The sequence below is a fragment of the Onychostoma macrolepis genome, chromosome 22 (assembly GCF_012432095.1).
Source record: "Onychostoma macrolepis isolate SWU-2019 chromosome 22, ASM1243209v1, whole genome shotgun sequence".
NCBI classification, from domain to species: Eukaryota; Metazoa; Chordata; class Actinopteri; order Cypriniformes; family Cyprinidae; genus Onychostoma; species Onychostoma macrolepis.
The window spans coordinates 10933449-10951904 of NC_081176.1; the positions used below are offsets into that span (position 1 = coordinate 10933449).

General features: G+C 36.2%; 2 protein-coding genes across 2 annotated transcripts; one reads left to right on the top strand and one right to left on the bottom strand.

The window, feature by feature from the left end:
* The first annotated feature begins 1307 nt into the window (after positions 1-1307).
* On the top strand, positions 1308-4741 carry LOC131530398 (uncharacterized). The gene is made up of 4 exons (XM_058760650.1): positions 1308-1599; positions 2082-2396; positions 2619-2753; positions 3894-4741. Exons 1-4 carry the CDS (start codon positions 1308-1310, stop codon positions 4112-4114), a joined length of 963 nt encoding a protein of 320 aa, XP_058616633.1. The 3' UTR covers positions 4115-4741.
* Positions 4742-15269: 10528 nt separating this feature from the next.
* Positions 15270-17929, bottom strand: LOC131530985 (uncharacterized). The gene is made up of 6 exons (XM_058761538.1): positions 17893-17929; positions 17311-17640; positions 16837-17157; positions 16531-16659; positions 15336-15423; positions 15270-15288 (listed from the first exon to the last, which is right to left on the bottom strand). Exons 1-6 carry the CDS (start codon positions 17927-17929, stop codon positions 15270-15272), a joined length of 924 nt encoding a protein of 307 aa, XP_058617521.1.
* Positions 17930-18456: the final 527 nt, after the last annotated feature.

The window sequence follows — 18456 nt, forward strand, 5'->3', positions numbered from 1 at the left end:
GGAATTCCTGCATGTCTCCTTCAGACAAGAAGTGGATGATATAATTTACAGGTGCCCTTTTATTCTCTCGGCGCATCAGTCGTGACATCATAAGCCTGTCAATGTCAAGTTCATTGTCGTGTTTAGACTCATGCTTCAGACACGATAATTCAGAAGGCATTCCCCATATCGCTCTCTAGGGCAGTGATTCCCAACCACGATCCTGGAGGCCCCCCAACACTGAATGTCTCCTTAATCAAACACGCCTGATTCAGATCATCAGCTCATTAGTAGAGACTCCAAGACCTGAAATGGGTGTGTCAGACAAAGGAGAGATGCAAAATGTGCAGTGTTGGGGGGCCTCCAGGAACATGGTTGGGAACCACTGCTCTAGGGGACACAGCGTCTCGTTCCTCTTCTCAGGTAACCATGGTTACATGCCTAACCTGAGACGTTTTTTCTCTATATTAAATCTCCTGTATTATTTTTTATCATTTATTTTTTTTATTTTTTTTTTATTATATCAGTGCTTTATTTCATCTCTACTGTGTAATCCCTATGCATGTCTGCACTATCACATAATATCTGCACTATGTCTGTACTTTCTTCTGCACTGAAAGCTCCTGTCGCCAAGACAAATTCCTTGTGTGTGTAAACATACTTGGCAATAAAGCTCTTTCTGATTTTGATTCAACAAAATTGGTAAGTTGGCAACACTGGGTAGTGGTAAAAAAAAAAGTAAAAAAAACAACAACCAGCAGTGGGAACACCTACTAGTGACACAACTCACAGGGCACTGCATGCATGCACATGTCATTTTCAGAGATTTACAGAGTGATCGGCAAATGAGCAGGGAATATGGTGAACGCTTTCGTTTTGTTCTCGTTGTGTTTGTGGCATCTGGTTGGTAAGTTATACTTTTTTTTGCAGTGCATTGCATTTCTGTTATTCCCATAAAAATGTTTTTCAGACAATCATTTTCATATAAAATCTACTAGAAATGTGCCAAAACACTGAAATGTTTTAAAACACTGAAAATTTATTATCTAACTTCAAAAGTGATTGAAATCAAAAGTTAGCAATTATTATATTGAACAGCCTTATGCTGTAATTTTATACTGTGCATCACAAGCTATGATATGTTTGTTGATCTGTTGATGTTCACCGCAAATCATGCAACATTCATGTTGTACTGTAATTGTAAAAAAAAAAAAAAAAAAACACTGATTTACAGTAGTTTGGTGAATAATAACTAACATAACCATTTTGGAGAGTCTTGGTCTGTGACAAAACATGTTTCTGTTTGTCCTCTAGATTTGACAAAGGAAATGAAGTCAGTATCAGTGATGGAGGGAGATTCTGTCACTCTACACTCTGATGTTACTGAAACGCAGAAATATAATCTAGTACAGTGGATGTTCGGAAGCACTCGAATAGCTGATATCAACAGAATCACGCAAACTAGCTCTATATATGATGAGAGATTCAAAGACAGACTGAAGCTGGATCAAAACGGATCTCTGACCATCACGAAAACTAGAACCACAGACTCTGGACTTTATCAACTAACAATTGTTAGCAGAGAGACCATCTACTTGAGTTTCAATGTTAAAGTCTATGGTGAGTAGAGAATTACAGCATAATTTGCCCTGTCCGTTCTTTGTTTGAATTATATCTTTGTCACTGTAATATCGAATGCAGTGACCAGTCAGATGTGTTTAAATTAGTCCAGCACTAACTGATCCACTGAATGAAGTTAAAGCAGTCTGATCCACAGATGAGTGTTTTATGTTTCACTTCTGTTTGCACATGAAGGTAAATGTTGAGAAGACTCACACTGAACTCCTGAAATGTCATCTCTAGTTTAAGTTTTGTTTTACTGCACATTATTTAACATTTATGTTAGTGTGCCACATCTGCATAATATATATATATATATATATATATATATATATATATATATATATATATATATATATATATATATTTAAATTGTAAAACACACACACACACACACAAAAACAGCTCATTTACTTTGGTCATTATGAGCCAACATAATGTTTTTGGGAGTCTTAGTCTGTGACAACACATCTGTTTCTTAGATGTGACAAATGAAGTGAAGACAATATCAGTGATGGAGGGAGATTCTGTCTCTCTAAACACTGATGTTACTGAAGAAGAGAAATATTTGCTAATACAGTGGATGTTTGAAGGCACTCGAATAGCTGAAGTCAGTAGGCTCACGCAAACCAACATGACATATGATTGTCCTGATGGGAGATTCAGAGACAGACTGAAGCTGGATCAGACTGGATCTCTGACCATCACCAACACCAGAACCACAGACTCTGGACTTTATCAACTAGCAGTTGTCAGTGGAGAGACCAGCTACATGAATTACAATGTTAAAGTGGGAGGTGAGTAAGGAAACACATTGTGATGATGTTTGAATTTGTCATTGCAATATTTTAAAATGTTTCTTTTCTCTTCTTTCAGTATTCCTTGCATCCACATTTTATGATATTGACAGCTTTAATTCCATTTAAAATATGAATATAAAATAATGTTCAGGACTGTCAGTATCAGCACTGATCTATGTTTGATAAGACTGAAGTCACACTAAAATCTGTCATTATCAGGTACTCCACAAAATTCTTTATCATCAGAAAGATCATCAAGCCCCAACTGTGTGTTATCCAGCTGTGCAGTGAACAATTCAATCATAAACCAGACTGAGGATGCCAACATTACTGAACTCTACGAGCCTAGTTCAGGTACGTCACGGGGTTTATATGGGGAACATTTACTTAAATCTTCTTTTGTGATTTTACAGGAACAGAAAACAGACAGCAGACAAGTGACAGAAGTGAATCACTTGTCTCATGCTGTGCTAATCTAGAGAACATTAGCGCTCAAGGCAAAAAAAAACATCATGGAGAAAGAATCACATAATCACCTTCCTTAGGGAGCCATAAAAACGATTTAGAACTGCTTATGTTAGCCATGCTATCCTAGCTAATGTTATTTGGCTAAGCATCCAGCTAAGCTAAGGATCCCTGATAAGAAGAAAAAATAAACTCCCCCAGATATTTTTATTTTAGTAAAGATAACAAAGCAAAATCTGATTATATTCACGCAGTTAGGATACGGTAAATGTTGTCATTCATGTGGCTGAAGTCTGTTTTCATTTAGTTGTCATGCCCCATTAAAATGTAAATGCCCCTACATCTAAAGACCGCTAACCACATGGCAATGTTGCTTGCTTGGTGCTGCATGCTCTGGTGAAGCTAACTTTAGCAAAAAAATAAATAAAAATAGGGAACTAATAAACATGTACTCGGTGTCAGGAAGAGAAAGCTTCTTTTTTGAGGGGTAATTTTCTCTTGCTGTCTTTCTGCTGTATTTATCGGGGCTTTTGTGAAACATGGACTAAAATATCATCATGCATTTAAATATCTATCGTTTCAATATGTTGTTCCTGATCCTGATTCTGTGGGGGAAAATGCCTCCCTTAAGGAGTGCGTAATTATTATTTTTTTCTGTGAAACATAAATTATAAACAAAGTATGAAAAATGTCCAGAGTTTTCATGTTTTTCATGTGTTTTCATATTAGATTCTTAACAAAAATTTAATTTGTACCAAGGGGGCGTTTTGACCCATATGAATAAATATATTTTACATTGCAACAATTACCCCGTCCCCACCCACCAAAAAAAAAAAAAGGTGGGGACCACCCATAAGACTTGATTCATTTCGAGCACTAGGAAAGTATGCATGCAAACACACTCAGTATAATTTGTGGATTCATTGCCTTCCCATGGACACCTGAGCTCCAAATAACCTCCAAAAACGGCTAGTCGATTTGAAAGAGACATTAATGTACCATTCCGATTCAGTGTTTTTTTCTTTTCAGACCACGTCCACTGTTGTGGTTCTACTGAAGCTGTGATCCGATTGATCGTCTCTGCTCTGGTGGGTGTGGCTACTGTTGCTTTTCTAGTTTATGACATCAAATCTGCAAGAAGTGAGCTAAACAGGATGGAAGAGACCATCACTGTCAGACCCATGAAGAAAAATTTAGACATACAGTATGAATTGAGCAGAAGGTTGAGTTCCAGATATGCCCAGATATAAAGCAAAACACACATTAATGCTCTGCACCTTTACTGTTCCTTGCACAGCTATTTATTAACAGATTGTTTTTGCATTCATCGACCATTTATTGATTGTATCTGCACAGAATATGATTTAGCAACATAAATGATAGCATAGAATGATCTCAAAAGCTTTCATACTCTCGTAGAGCTTTGAAATGACACTCACAATGGCGATCTGCATGCATTTTTGAAGCTGTGGTTTTACTGTACAACAGATTGCTTTTTCTCTGTTCTACTCTCCACTTTTTAAAGTAAGTTTTAATTCAAATAGGCCTACCAATTATGTGTGAATATGTGATTCACTGAATGAATTTAATTGATACACTGGCAACTAGGAGACAAAGCGAAACCTGTTATGGTCATTTACATCTGTACAGCAGTGTGGTTTAATGGGTGTGGGGAAAAAATAGTAGGTTAAGTTCAAAAGGAAAAGAGATTTGACATGTTTCACTGCTCTCAAAACAATTAGCTGAACACATATGAACACTTTGTAATTGTCCTGCAAGTTTTTGACTTTCATACAAATCACATGCATAATTTTCAAGGTACAAGGTACAATGTTCTAAAATGTCTTCACGATAGTTCATATTGCCAACAAAACATATCAGGGGAAAAAAGCAATTGCAGTGTGCTCTCTCTCTCTCTCTCTCTCTCTCTCTCTCTGATTTTTAAAAATATATGATTAAACTAACTAAAAAAAAAAAAATGCTGTTTTTGTCTTTACTGATTATAAAGTATACGGCTGCAGCAGCAGCACCCCACTCCACATATTCAATCTTACTGTCTATGCTGAGTTAAAACACTTTTCTCACAGTTTCACCATTTAAAGGGCACCTATTATGCCCCTTTTTACAAGATGTAGTATTGGTCTTGGGTGTCCCCAGAATGTGTCTGTGAAGTTTCAGCTCAAAATACCCCACAGATTATTTAACTGTAAAATGCAATTTTGGGGGGCGTGTCTAAAAAAAGAGCTGTTTTGGTGTGTGTATCACTTTAAATGCAAATGCGCTGCATATTCCTGCCCCATCTTCAGAAGAGGACATAGCTTATCCCTGCTTTGCATACCTACTACAGCAATAAACAGTTGGTAGAAGCAACATGACTGAGAGCGAGAAAACCAGTGTTCAGCCGTACAGTACATGCATGAATGGGAGTCAGACACAGACGAAGGAAAGAGTCCAGCAGAATAAACACCTATGAGAATGAACCAGGACGTCTTGGAATTGTTATTTAATACATTATGTACTTGTAGAGTTTTCACAGCCCATTTGCAATGATGGATGACCAACACACATACACACAAATACTTCAATAACGTTTGCTATATGCACTTTGACGAAACGACACACAAATACGGTTAAAACATTAGCTAAGCACTATAACAACATGACATTTATGTGAGGGGTACTGTTGCGAACTAATGCAGGACTGTCAGTCAGCGGCCATGGGCAGGGCCTAAACAATGTGACGTCACACTGCTCAGTCAGGTCTAATTAGACTCATTTGGTTTAATGGGGACTAAAAATATGGAGTGGGTGGATTTTTATCATGGAGTGATAAAATTTATAGAGTGGATGGCCCGTTTACATATTGTGAATTAGATTTTTTCTCTAATATCTCGTCAGCTGGTCTGCCTGTCCCTGTCATCAGCTTTTACTGTTCAGAAAATCCTCCATAATCAGGATCATCAGTGTCCAAATGTTCAGTGGTGAATGTGGGTCATGTGACTCTCTCTTGGTACAAAGGAAACCGTTTATTGTCCAGAATCAGTGTGTCTGATCTCAGCAACAGCTGATCTCTTTACATCTGGAGTGTCAGGGTAATTCCTACAGCTGTGTGGTGAACAATCCCATCAGCAACCAGACACAACAACTCAACAACCTCATCAATGATCTTGTATGTTCAGGTATGTCAATGGCTCTATCTTTCTTTCACAAACTAGATGCATATTTCTGTTTTCGTTCATTTCTCATTTCTTCTCTCATAAGACTACATTGTAAAAAAATGACTGTGATTTTAATGGTAAAAAACTGTGAAAATGCTACAGTAAAAACCTGTTAACTGGTTAACAGTAAGTTCCCGTAAAATTTACAGGGAAAAACCGTAAACTGATGTTCCCAGAATTCCCTGCGTTGCATTTCAAATTTTGTTTGAATTTGATGTTTTTTCTTTGAAATAACTAGGTTTCTTCTTAGTTTTTTCTTATCAGTTATGTTTATTAGGGTTGTATGTTACATCTAATGTTGTTAAATTAATGTTTATTGCATATTTCAGTTTAACGAGTCTCACCATCATGGTGTTTAGTGCTTGTGTGAATGATACTGTGCACCTTCTATACAGTCATGGCCAAAAATATCAGCACCCTTGATAAATATGATCAAAGAAGGCTGTGAAAATTAATCTGCATTGTTAATAAGTTAATAATCTTTTTGATCTTTTATTTAAAAAATCACAAAAATCTAACCTTTCATTAGATAATAAGAATTTAAAATGAGGGGAAATATCATTATGAAATAAATGTTTTTCTCTAATACACATTGGCCACAATTAACAGCACCCTTTTATTAAATACTTTTTGAAACCTCCATTTGCCAGTTTAACAGCTCTAAATTTTCTCCTATAATGCCTGATGAGGTTAGAAAGCACCTGACAAGAGATCAGACACCATTCCTTCATCCAGAATCACCCCAGACCCTTTAGATTCCCAGCTCCATGTCGGTGCTTCTTCTCTTCAGTTCACCCCACTCATTTTCTATAGGGTTCAGGTCAGAGGACTGGAATGGCCATAGCAGAAGCTTGGTTTTGTGCTCAGTGAACCATTTTTGTGTTGTTTTTGAGGTTTGTGTTTGGATTATTGTACGGTTGGAAGATCCAAACATGGCCCATTATTCATCTGTGTGAACTCAAACACGTCCCGGGATTAATTCCGGGATTGATCCCAGGTTGGGGACCTATTAACATTGCCGGGTTCAGTCCCGGAACGAGCGCTGTGTGAACAAAAGCCGGATCAATGTGTCGTGCGACTGTTTTACCGGTTGTTTTGAAGGCAGATCAACGTTTACACAATGAAAAATGTGTAAACAGGAATGAAGCAGCAATCAGGGAGCGCCTCACTATCTGCGCTAAAGCTGAAATAATTCGCCAGTTTAGTGAAATGGTGCGCGGCGCATTATACACGTCACATGAAATTTCACGTGTCTTTATGGGATCTTTACAGGTTGTGTGTGAACACACATACAGATTCCGGAAAAACACTGGCAGTGTGAATGAACCAAAATCAGACCATCCCGGGAGAAATCACGGGACACATTTTCCATGTATTTTCCAGAATGGCTGTGTGAAAGAGGAAAGAGAACAAAGTCAGTCACTTATTGATTTTTATCTGTTGGTATTTGACAGAATCCATGATGCCATGTGTCTGAATAAGATGTCCAGGACCTCCAGCAGAAATATAGGCCCACAACATCACAAATACAGCAGCATATTTCATTGTACACATGGGGTACTTTTTATTCCTGTGTTCACCAAACCCATCTTGAGTGTTTGCTACTAAAAAGCTCATTTTTTAGTTTCATCTGACCATAAAAGCCAGTCCCATTTAAAGTTCCAGTCGTGTCTGATAACTGAATATGCTGGAGTTTGTTTTTGGAAGAGCTAGGATAAATTTTCTTGAAACCCTCCCAAACAACATGTGGTGATGTAGGTGCTGTTTGACAATTTTTTTTTTTAAGGGTTTCTGACCCCGAGACTCAACTATTTTCTGCAGTTCTTCAGCTGTGGTCCTTATAGAGTCTTTAGCCACTCAAACTGTGCATTAGGACGATATAGACACATGTCCTCTTCCAGGCAGTTTCGTAACATTTTATGTTGATTGGAAATTCTTAATTATTGCTCTGATGGTGGAAATGGGAATTTTCACTGCTATTGCTCTTTTCTTAAAGACACTTCACTAATTTGTGAAGCTCAATTATCTTTTGCTGCACATCAGAAATATATTATTTGGTTTTTCTCATTGTGATGGATGATTAAGGGAATTTGGGCTTTGTTTTCCCTCCTATTTATATTTCTGTGAAACAGGAAGCCATGGCTGGATAATTTCATGTTTATAATCACCCTGGAGTGCTCAAAATTGTGAATATGAATGGGAATATACTTTTACTCATAAGAATTTCTAGGGGTGCCAATAATTGTGTCCAACGTGTATTTGAGAAAAACATTTATTTCATAATGATATTTCCCCCCATATTAAATTCTTATTATCCAATGAAAGGTTAGATTTTTGTGATTTTTTTAAAATAAAAGATCAAAAGGATTAACAATGCAGATAAATTTTCACAGCCTTCTTTGATCATATTTACCAAGGGTGCCGATATTTTTGGCCATGACTGTATGTGTTATTATTTGAAAGCTGCTTGTGATGGGCTTTGGTTCATCATGTGACTTTCTCATCACCACCTGCATTTGGTGGTTAACAATGTATTTCAAAGGTACAAAACAGATTTCAGTACTTTAAAATGTTGGTATATTAACATTATATCAGTTAATGAAATTACGGTATTTAACTGTAAATTTAAGTTAAAACAGTAAAACCTAAAATGTTGTTACCATATTTTTTACAATAGAATTCCGGCAACCACAGCTACCGTTTTTTTACAGTAAATTTTACGGAATTTGTTTGACAGTGTTTCGCTGCTATGGTTTTACTGAAGCTGTGATCCGATTGACTTTGCTCTGGTGGGCATGGCTGTTGTTGCTGTGCTGGTTTGCTGTGCAGTTGTTTTCAACAGAAGAGAGAACAAACATCACAATCAGACACTGATTATTCAGAAGGTAAAAATCTTTGAACCACTTGGAGGCATTAAATCACAACACATGAACAAATGACTAATGCACTATTAACATTCTATTAATTACTATTAACTAACAAGAAACTGATTAACAAATCAGTAAGTAGTAGTGCTCAGTTGAAAGTTCAAATGCTCTATATACATGTGTAGTGTATCTGAATCAAAGTTTAGGAAGATTTGTGTCATTTAACATGTCAGAAACATTAATGTAGTGTTAATCTTTAGTCACATCGGTTCTTCAATTTATATTCCACTCAGCTCTTACTTTGATTCTCTCTCATCACACTTGTTTTGGCACATCAGGACCAGTCAGGAGTGAGAATCGGGTGAATCAGGTCGCTGCTCATTCGATCTGATCATCCATCATCAGTCAGTATATTATTAAGTGATCTGTGTAGACAGACTTCATTTAAAGGGGTGGTTTACTGTTTTTTTTCTTGGCTTGATTGTGTTTATGGGGTGCAGTCTAACATGTGTTCATGCTTCGTTTTTTTAAAAACGCATTATTTTTCATATAATTTACCTTTATTACACACCACTCTGTCCATTCTCTGACAAACGCCTTGATTATTTCCTGTTTTTATGAAGCCCCTCCCTCAGAAATACGTAATGGGCTCTGATTGGTTAGCTGGCTCAGTGTGTTGTGATTCACTAAACCGCCGAGCATGCGTCTAAATGTCCCGCCCCTCAGCTCAGCGGCATGTGCTCTGGTTTTATTGCAATGGCGCCGTCTATATTGCTTATCAATTTGAGCCCGATTGAGACGCAGAGGATATTAGTGAAGAGGATCACGCAGAACCTGTGCAAGCACGGCTCTTAATGGTATGTTTGTTTGTTTGTTGTCTCATACTTTTAGATACGCTGTTATTATGCCACTGCTTATGTTAGCTTTTAATATACGGTTTTATTCTGATTAAAGCTTTAATACAGTACGGCAACCACACGCGTTCATGTATAACGCTTCTCATTGCTATGTGAAAATGTATAATTGCAGAGCAGGGTGACGCGAGGAACAGTATTAAGAACGGCTGTTTTAGAACATTAATTTTGAATCCATTAGAATCGTTAGAAGACAGAATCGCGATTCATATATGAATAGATTTTTACGTGCACCCCTAGTTTTCTCTTCCTCTTCTCTAAAGCAGCACAGCATGGCCTCGCCCCCTTCGTTACATGTTCCCGAGGGCGGGGTTTATCTGGGTTCGTGATGTAACGGACCCGGGAAGTAACTCGTTGTAGTCCCTTACCAGCCGTTTTTGTAGGCATTAAACTTCCAGAATTTTAAAAGACGATATCTCTGTTTGCATTGAACTTTCAGCGCTGCAACTTTGCAGATATTGCTTATGCTCAAACAGCAACATTACACACTAACTAACGTTAAAAAAGTGAAATTGCAATCAACCACCCCTTTAACCCAATTTCCCCACATGAACTCTATATGAATTTCTAATGAAGTCTAAATAAATGTCTTTAATGTTTAACATAGAAATGTTAATGAGGTTTGAAATTAGCTTTGTTTTCAGAGGTGGGTTCATGAAATTAAATTGTAAATACTGTTTTTATATTTCACCAGTAACTGATACTTTCTAGGATGATGTTGTACCGCAACTCATGTTGCTCCCCTTTGTGACTGAATATGCAAACACAAGCTGTTTTTATCAGCTCTTTCATTGTGATATTTTAACTGATAAGCTGACAATGTGGAAACATTAATAATCACTCTGCTTCTTTGAATATTACAGTAAATTAATTAATCAGACAGAGGCAGGGAAACAGCAGGAAGGAGGAAACAGAGTAATGGTGAAATGAGCAGAGTTTATTGAATAGTCTTAGTTTCTCAATGCTCAGTCTAACTTCATTTGAGCAGCACAAATTTAACAAGTGTTATTACACCAAGACAAACACATACACATACACACACACAGGTTGCTAATTCAAAGATGACCTGTAGATAATTACCCCCCCCCCATATTATACTGAATATGAAAATATTTAATTGATCCTCACAAATAACATTGATTAAAATGCAAGCAAACCTTCATAATCATTATCACAAACATGCTTTGAAAAAGTCAAGTGATGTACCAAGTAATATAATGTAATCTACCAAGTAACATAATGTACTGTACACTTCCTTCATTGTTAAGGCCATTGCACACTGAGTCCAAAATGTTTGCATGCGTTTTTCCGTTTTTTCGTATTCTTCATCCTTTCCTATTAAAATGAATGCTACAGATGCGAAAACGCAGAAAATTGAACCTGATCCAAATTTTTTGTGACGGACGAAAGTTTCGGAGGCAGTGTGTAAACGTGATTGACACAACGTGAGGTTGTATTTATTTTTCAACATGCGAAAATTTCGGACTCAGTGTGCAGAGACCTTTACACTGATGATAGTAAGTCTATCATTTGAAAGTCATATTTCTAGTACTTTCTAAGTGTTTATTAACCTGCCCACTAAAATCACTGCACCATCATGGCTGTTCAGATATTGCAAACAGTATTGCTAGGTTTGATAATACAGCTTTCCAAATAATAAAGTATGTAATACTAGCACTGTGTATAATTTGAAAGTGTCACAACACGTTCTGCTACACTACAGACAATAATGTGATGCATGCAGTGGTGTTATTTGAGTAAATATAATCAGTTAGTGTATTTGAGTATATTTTTGGTAAGTTTGTAGTTTTACTGAGTATCAAAGCTATTAGCAACTACTCTCTACTTGACTACATTTTTGATTAAGTATGTACAATGTATTCTTTACTCCAATACGTTTGTGATGAGTCATGCAATTGCTTGTTACATTTAACTTTTTCTGCAGCAGTTTATTTCTGCTACAAAAGAAGTGATACTGCCATCTACAGGACATTGAAAGTACTATATATTTTGCGTTTTGCCTTTACTAACCCCAACTTGTCAACAAGGCTACTTTCAGTGTTGGAAAAGTTACTTTGGATAGGTTACAGATTACAAGTTATCCTATTTAAAATGTAATAAAGCACAATTTACAAGTTACACTACTTATTTCAATTTTAATTACTTGATTAAAGTAATGCGTCTGCAAAATGACTAAATGTAATGTAACTGATTACATTTGATTAGTTTCTGATAACTTTTCTAAATCTGACTATAGCAGTACAAGTGTAGGCAGACAGGCTACATGTAAACGTAACAGCAAGCTTAGTGAACGTTCAATTGCACACAACTCATTAAAAATGATATTAAGTTTCTCGAGCCTTCAGTACACAAAAAAATACTTCATTTCAAAACAGACATCGCTGAAAGGAATGGTAACGAATTCATTGTTGATTCAGTAACCACTCAGTGAGTTAATTCAGTGAAGGATTCGTCAGACTGATTCAAACCAGCAACATGAGTGAAAATGAATCATTAAAACAAGCTGCTCGATTGAGTCATTTGTTTGTGAATCAAACTTGTTTTTGCATGCAGCTCGAGGACAGGGCAAATTGATAGAACGTCAGGTCGGATAAATAAGATTTTTGATACATAACCTCAATACCGGTTTACTGTTTTAAATCATATATCGCCCACTACAATGACCGTTCTGCTTGTTGATCTTAAAGAATTTTGCTCTATTTCTCATTTTCCCTGGGCAGATTTTAGGATTCTAGAGCACTGGTTCTTAAGGACTCTACAACAAAACAAGCTTGAAAACAATTAAAAATATAGATTTTTAATCTAGATTTTTAATCTAATTTAAATATAGATAAAATTTAGATATTTCTTATTTTAATTCACCCCCCACCCCCCTCAACAACAGTTATTTTCTTAGAAAAAAAAGGGTTCCCACGGTCTTAAAAAATCCAGATATATAAAATAAAAGTAGAAATATGTTTTTGCACTTAAATGTTGTTGATATAACAGTGAATGACTCTGGTGGGCGTGTCTTCTCTCATCAAACTAAACTCGTTTCCACCTGCTTATTCTTTCCCTTCAACAAAGGCTCAGACACAGTCGCTGATTCATTCTCAGTGGAATCTGCCAGAAAATGCAGAGACAATGACAGAAATGTAAAAAATGAAGAAACAGTGATGCTACATATACATCTACATATGGATGATGTTACAAAATCTCAAAGAGGACACAAGAGAGAACAAACAAACATGCTGAAAAATATTTAAAAAAAAAATCTTGGTCTGTTCCTCAAAAAGCATCATAATATTTCTGGACTGCTGATTAATGGTGTTTTGTCCATTCTAGAGATGCTTACTGAACATGAGCTGTTCCTGTAGGGGTTTATTTTGGTTTAATGACCAGCTGACTGCTGAGAAAAACACTACATTTTTAATGAGCTCTTAATGAGCACTCTTAAAAAGCTGCTCAACCAATCAGATTCGAGGACTGGAAATGTAGCATAAATTAATACAGTTATTAGAATAAATGATGTTTTACTCACTGGTGACAATCACATTGAATCTCTTGATTGTGGTCTTTTCACTGTTGATGATTTGTAGTTTATACTGTCCAGAGTCTCTATCTGTAATGTTTCTAATGGTAAGAGATCCAGTCTCCTCGTCCAGGTGCTGTCTGTCACTGAATTTCTCATCAGTTCTATTTGTCCTCGAATCAATTTTAGCAATAAGACTCTTTTCAGCTCCGAACGTCCACAGCAGCAAATCATCTTCCTGTATTCTAGCATCAGTCTGGAGAGTGACAGAATCTCCCGGCGTCACTTTCTCTGTCTCCACTTTACGTCACAACAGCACATAGAAACAGGGAAATTCACAAGATAATAATAATAATAATAATGAATTTAGTTTGCAATTTCGACACCAGATACGGTTACATGACATTTTTTCAAATTTCATTTAAAATTTCTATAATTTAGTTAGCTGAAGCAAAACTTTTAATGTCCATTACGGAGCATTATGATGTTATCCACAAAATTCAAATATGCTGTCAACACACTACAACAAATAGTTTGACAGTTACGTATTGTAGTGTAAACTTGTGTTCATTTCAGCTCACTTATACTGCACATTGAGCACCTGAGATGGTTCTTAGAGTAACAGATGTGAACTACTCAAACCAAACTCAATGAATTAATGCACAAACTATCATGTCAAATTGACTCAATAAAGCAGCTGTAGGAATGTTTTTGTATTATATGTTACAAGAATAATCTCATAGGACTTTTACAAGAATAAAGTCATAATGTTTTGAGATTAAAATCACAACATTATGAGATTACAATCATAAGGAAATAAAAAAATAAAAAAATAAAAAACCAAAGTGAAGTAGAGTGGAGGATGACATTACCTGAATTCCCAAATCATAAAGTATAATGTGCTGTATTATTTACATGCTTAAGCCATACGATGAATTTATGGCAAAATAACTGTGAATTCCAAACCACAAACTATCTATGATTTATGGAAGCTAATATCCGCCATGTAAGAAAAAAATAAATAATGCCTTAAAAAGTCAAATTATGACAAATGTATTACTTTAAAAGTCATAATTACGAGATAAAAAGTCAAAATTATGAGTTTAAAAATTTAAATTATGAGATAAATCGAAATTATGACTTATAAAGTCGAAATTATGAGATACAAATTCAAAATTCTGACTTAAGTCGAAATTGACTTAATGACCTTATAAACACATCGATCACAGGATAGTGGTCTAATGATAAACGGGACGTTTTAAAATGAATTAACTTGACTTAAAAGAGTTTGGAGGACCAAGTTCAGTACACACCTTTTATCTCGTAATTACGACTTTTAAAGTCATAATTTCTACTTTTTATCTCGTAATTATGACTTGAGTACGTCATAATTTCAACTTTTTAAGGCATGAATAATGATGCTTCCATAATGATTCCTGATCATGCTTTTTCTCATAATATTGTGACCCCCTCCCCCCCTCAAAATAGTAGGCTACTTTATTCATGCAATATTATGCCCTTAATCTCTCATTTTATGACTTTATTCTCATAACATTATAACTTTGCTTGAAAGATCCTTTATTTATTTATGGTACTAATTGAAGTAATTCAAATCTTTAAGTAATTAAATTTTGTTTAATTTTCAGCAACTAATTTCTGATCATCTAAACTGTTCACACAATGCATGATCATTAACACTGCACTCACCAGTCACGGGAACAAAAATGGTCTTGTATTTGGTTCTATTGCTGCTGCTGATCTTGAGTTTATAGAGTCCAGAGTGAATGGTCCTGATGTCTGTGATGGTGAGATTTCCAGTCTGACCATCCAGCACCAGTTTGCTTCTGAATCTCCCATCAGCACCATCATATACATCAGGTTTCGTTTTCTTCGCTTTATCGATTTTAGCAATGAGATTCTTTTCATCTTCATCTTCATACCACCACTGTATCACATCATCTTTATGTAGTTTAGTAACATTGGTGTGTAGAGTGACAGAACCTCCCTCAGTCACTGGATCTTTCCTCTCTTCACCCGTCAAAGCATCACACAGAAACAGAGAACAGAAATGTGTTAATGAGATCAAGTGACTGCAGGTGGACATCTCAGTTACAAAGAAGACTTGTGAAACACCTTGGAAAATCTGTAAAGATCTGTAGGGCAAATTAATCAATTCTCTCAGAATTAGGATGGCTCTATAAAATGTAAACACTTTTGACACAACATTTGCAGTCTTTTTCAGAGCTTTGGTGAAGGTTCAGATTATCAGAGAATAGCCATTTCAATCTGTTCATTACACACAATCATCATATCATGATTTTGGAAATCTTGGAATACAGTAGATTAATTGTTTAGACTACATTATGGTTCATTTATAATACTTTTTAAAGCTTGACTGTTGTGGTCACTATGTTGTATGGAAAAGAGCAGCCTGAACATTTTGCCAAACATCTCCTTTTGTGTTTCACAGGAAAAACAACAGAATATGCTTTAAACAACATGTTGTGAGTAAATGATGCCATTGTAGCATAATAAAGCTCACTGTCTTAACCATATACAGGGCTGGTCCGTGGCATAGGTGGAACAGGGAAATGTTAGGGGCACCCGGCGCCCAAATGAGTGATTTTAAAAAAATAATAATAATTTTGAAAAGAGTTTAAACAGTGGGAATGTCACCTATGAAAACCAATGTGGAAAGAGATTTTTTGTTTTTGTTTTAATTCTGTGCATTTTATGGTTACTGAAAGAGATTTGAGTTGGTTTTTGAAAAGAGTGAAACCCATTCTTTTTTCAAGTTTTTCCCAAATTCCAAAACTACTCGAACAACCTCTGTTGGTGAAAAGTCCTGTATTTTTTTCTACATATTGTATTTACAGTATATCACAAAATATCACACTTGTACTAATAGCCACCTTTGGACGATACTAGTAAAGTTCTCTAATCTAAATAAATCTTAATGTCTTTTTTGTGCAGTACTCATATTTATATTGCATGCATAATTTGTTTTATGTTGTAAAGCTATGCCATTTCTGTGTGAATGATCGGTGGCAGAATTGGCTCTGATTCAAGTGCTGCTAGCTAAAATCTTACCTCTGGCACCCAACTGCTCAGGGTCAGCCCTGCTGTAATACGTACCTGTTTGCAGTGCAGTAATCTTTCGGCGATAGTAAATCACCACGACAGCTAAAACTGCAGCCAACACCAGCAGAACAGCAGCAACTATCGCTGCTATTTCACCAGAAGACAGAGTCAATTCTGAAACAGCTATAGAGAGACAGTTAGACAGTTAGTGAACGAAAGTGTCCATCATTAGAGAAGACTTCATTTTCCCACAATTAATTATGATTTTCTGACAAATTTCTTGTTCATCAAGTTCATCTTGTTAATCTAATATTTGTCTGATCATTGATGTCATTACATTGAAAGATTAGAGTTACTCACTCGTGACAAAAAGAAGGAATCGCTGTGAGCTCTCATGGCCTTTGATCTGTACTTCATAAAGTCCAGCGTGTTCAGTTCTGCTGTTCTTGATGGTCAGAGATCCAGTCTGATCCAGCTTAAGTCTGCCTTTGAATCTCTCATCAGCATCGTTTAATGAGGTCTCTTTAGTCTCTACATCGATTTTAGCCAGGAGGATGCCTTTATCTCCAAACCTCCACAGGATCAGATCATCTGTGTGTATTTCAGTATCAGTGTGTAAAGTGACAGCATTTCCCTCCGTCACTGACACTGACTTCACTCCATCCGTCTCACCAACGGCCTCTGGAAAAGAAATCACTCTAAGTGATTCAAATTATTACAAATTATTTCAAGCACAACTTGTGGTGCCTGAGATGGTGTATTATAATGATATAATTATTAATACAGTGCTAATCCAAACAAGATCATTATTACATTGAAAGACTTCATACCCACCAAAGACAGTAACACTAAATATCTTGGTTGTAGTCTGTTCTCTAGAGATGGTGAGTTTATATTGTCCTGAGTGTCTGATTCTGGTGTTTCTGAGGGTCAGAGAGCCAGTTTTTTGGTCTAGTTGCAATCTGCCTCTAAATTCAGCCTCATCAGTGACAAAAAATGAGGTAAAATCGTTCTTTCTTGTTATTTGGGATATAACCAAGTCCTTAGGTCCAAACATCCACAGTATTGTATCGTCGTTCTGTATTTCAGTAAGATTGGTGTGTAGAGTAACATAATCTCCCTCCATCACTGACATCGTCTCATCTGTTCCTGCACCAGACACACCTAGAACATATTTAATCAGTTTTACAGATTAAACTTCAACACAGATGTCAACAATGTAGTCCAGATTATACAATTTTAAAATATAAAAATAAAAAACAATTCCAGAAATAACCTATAGCAATTTCAGCAAATCCGATTTTAATGGATGTTTTTTTTGTTTTTTGTTTTTTTTACATGTAGGCTATTTAAAGCAGATCTAATAATACTGCAGTGTCTAAAATGAAACCGAAAGAAAATAAATCCATCACTTACAGTCCGCGAACAATAACAGCAGAAAGAGCAATGCCATGTTCTACACGTTGTTGTGCAGGTGTGAAGAATCTTGATGATCTCTCGAGATTTAGATTATTCTGTTCCGCTGAATCCGTTCCGTTGTGTGTCTGAACAGCGGTACGCACTGCATCCAGTCAAACGCGGATCGGTCTGCGCCGCTTCAGGTCGAGCACACCTATCAGCTTTTGACGCTTTGATGGGAGTAACTTACACACTAATCAATTAGCGAAAGGTTTGTTCTATGAGCGCATAAGCATTTTCAAAGATTGATTATAATGAGGTGACCTGTTACTAGCGAGGATCTAACATTGCGCATATATTACCGATCACGTTTTCCAGAATGGATTTTTCGGACCCCTCCTGGAAACCTTCAGAGAACTTTCCACTAGCCTACAAATACATTACAAACATTACAAAGACAAAATCAACTATCAATCATTATAAAACATGCTTTCCTGTATTGGGATATTCCATTAATTTAGTGGTTTTAACAAGCTACCAATAGAAGGCGACAAATTACCAGCAGGGACCCACAGGGACCAT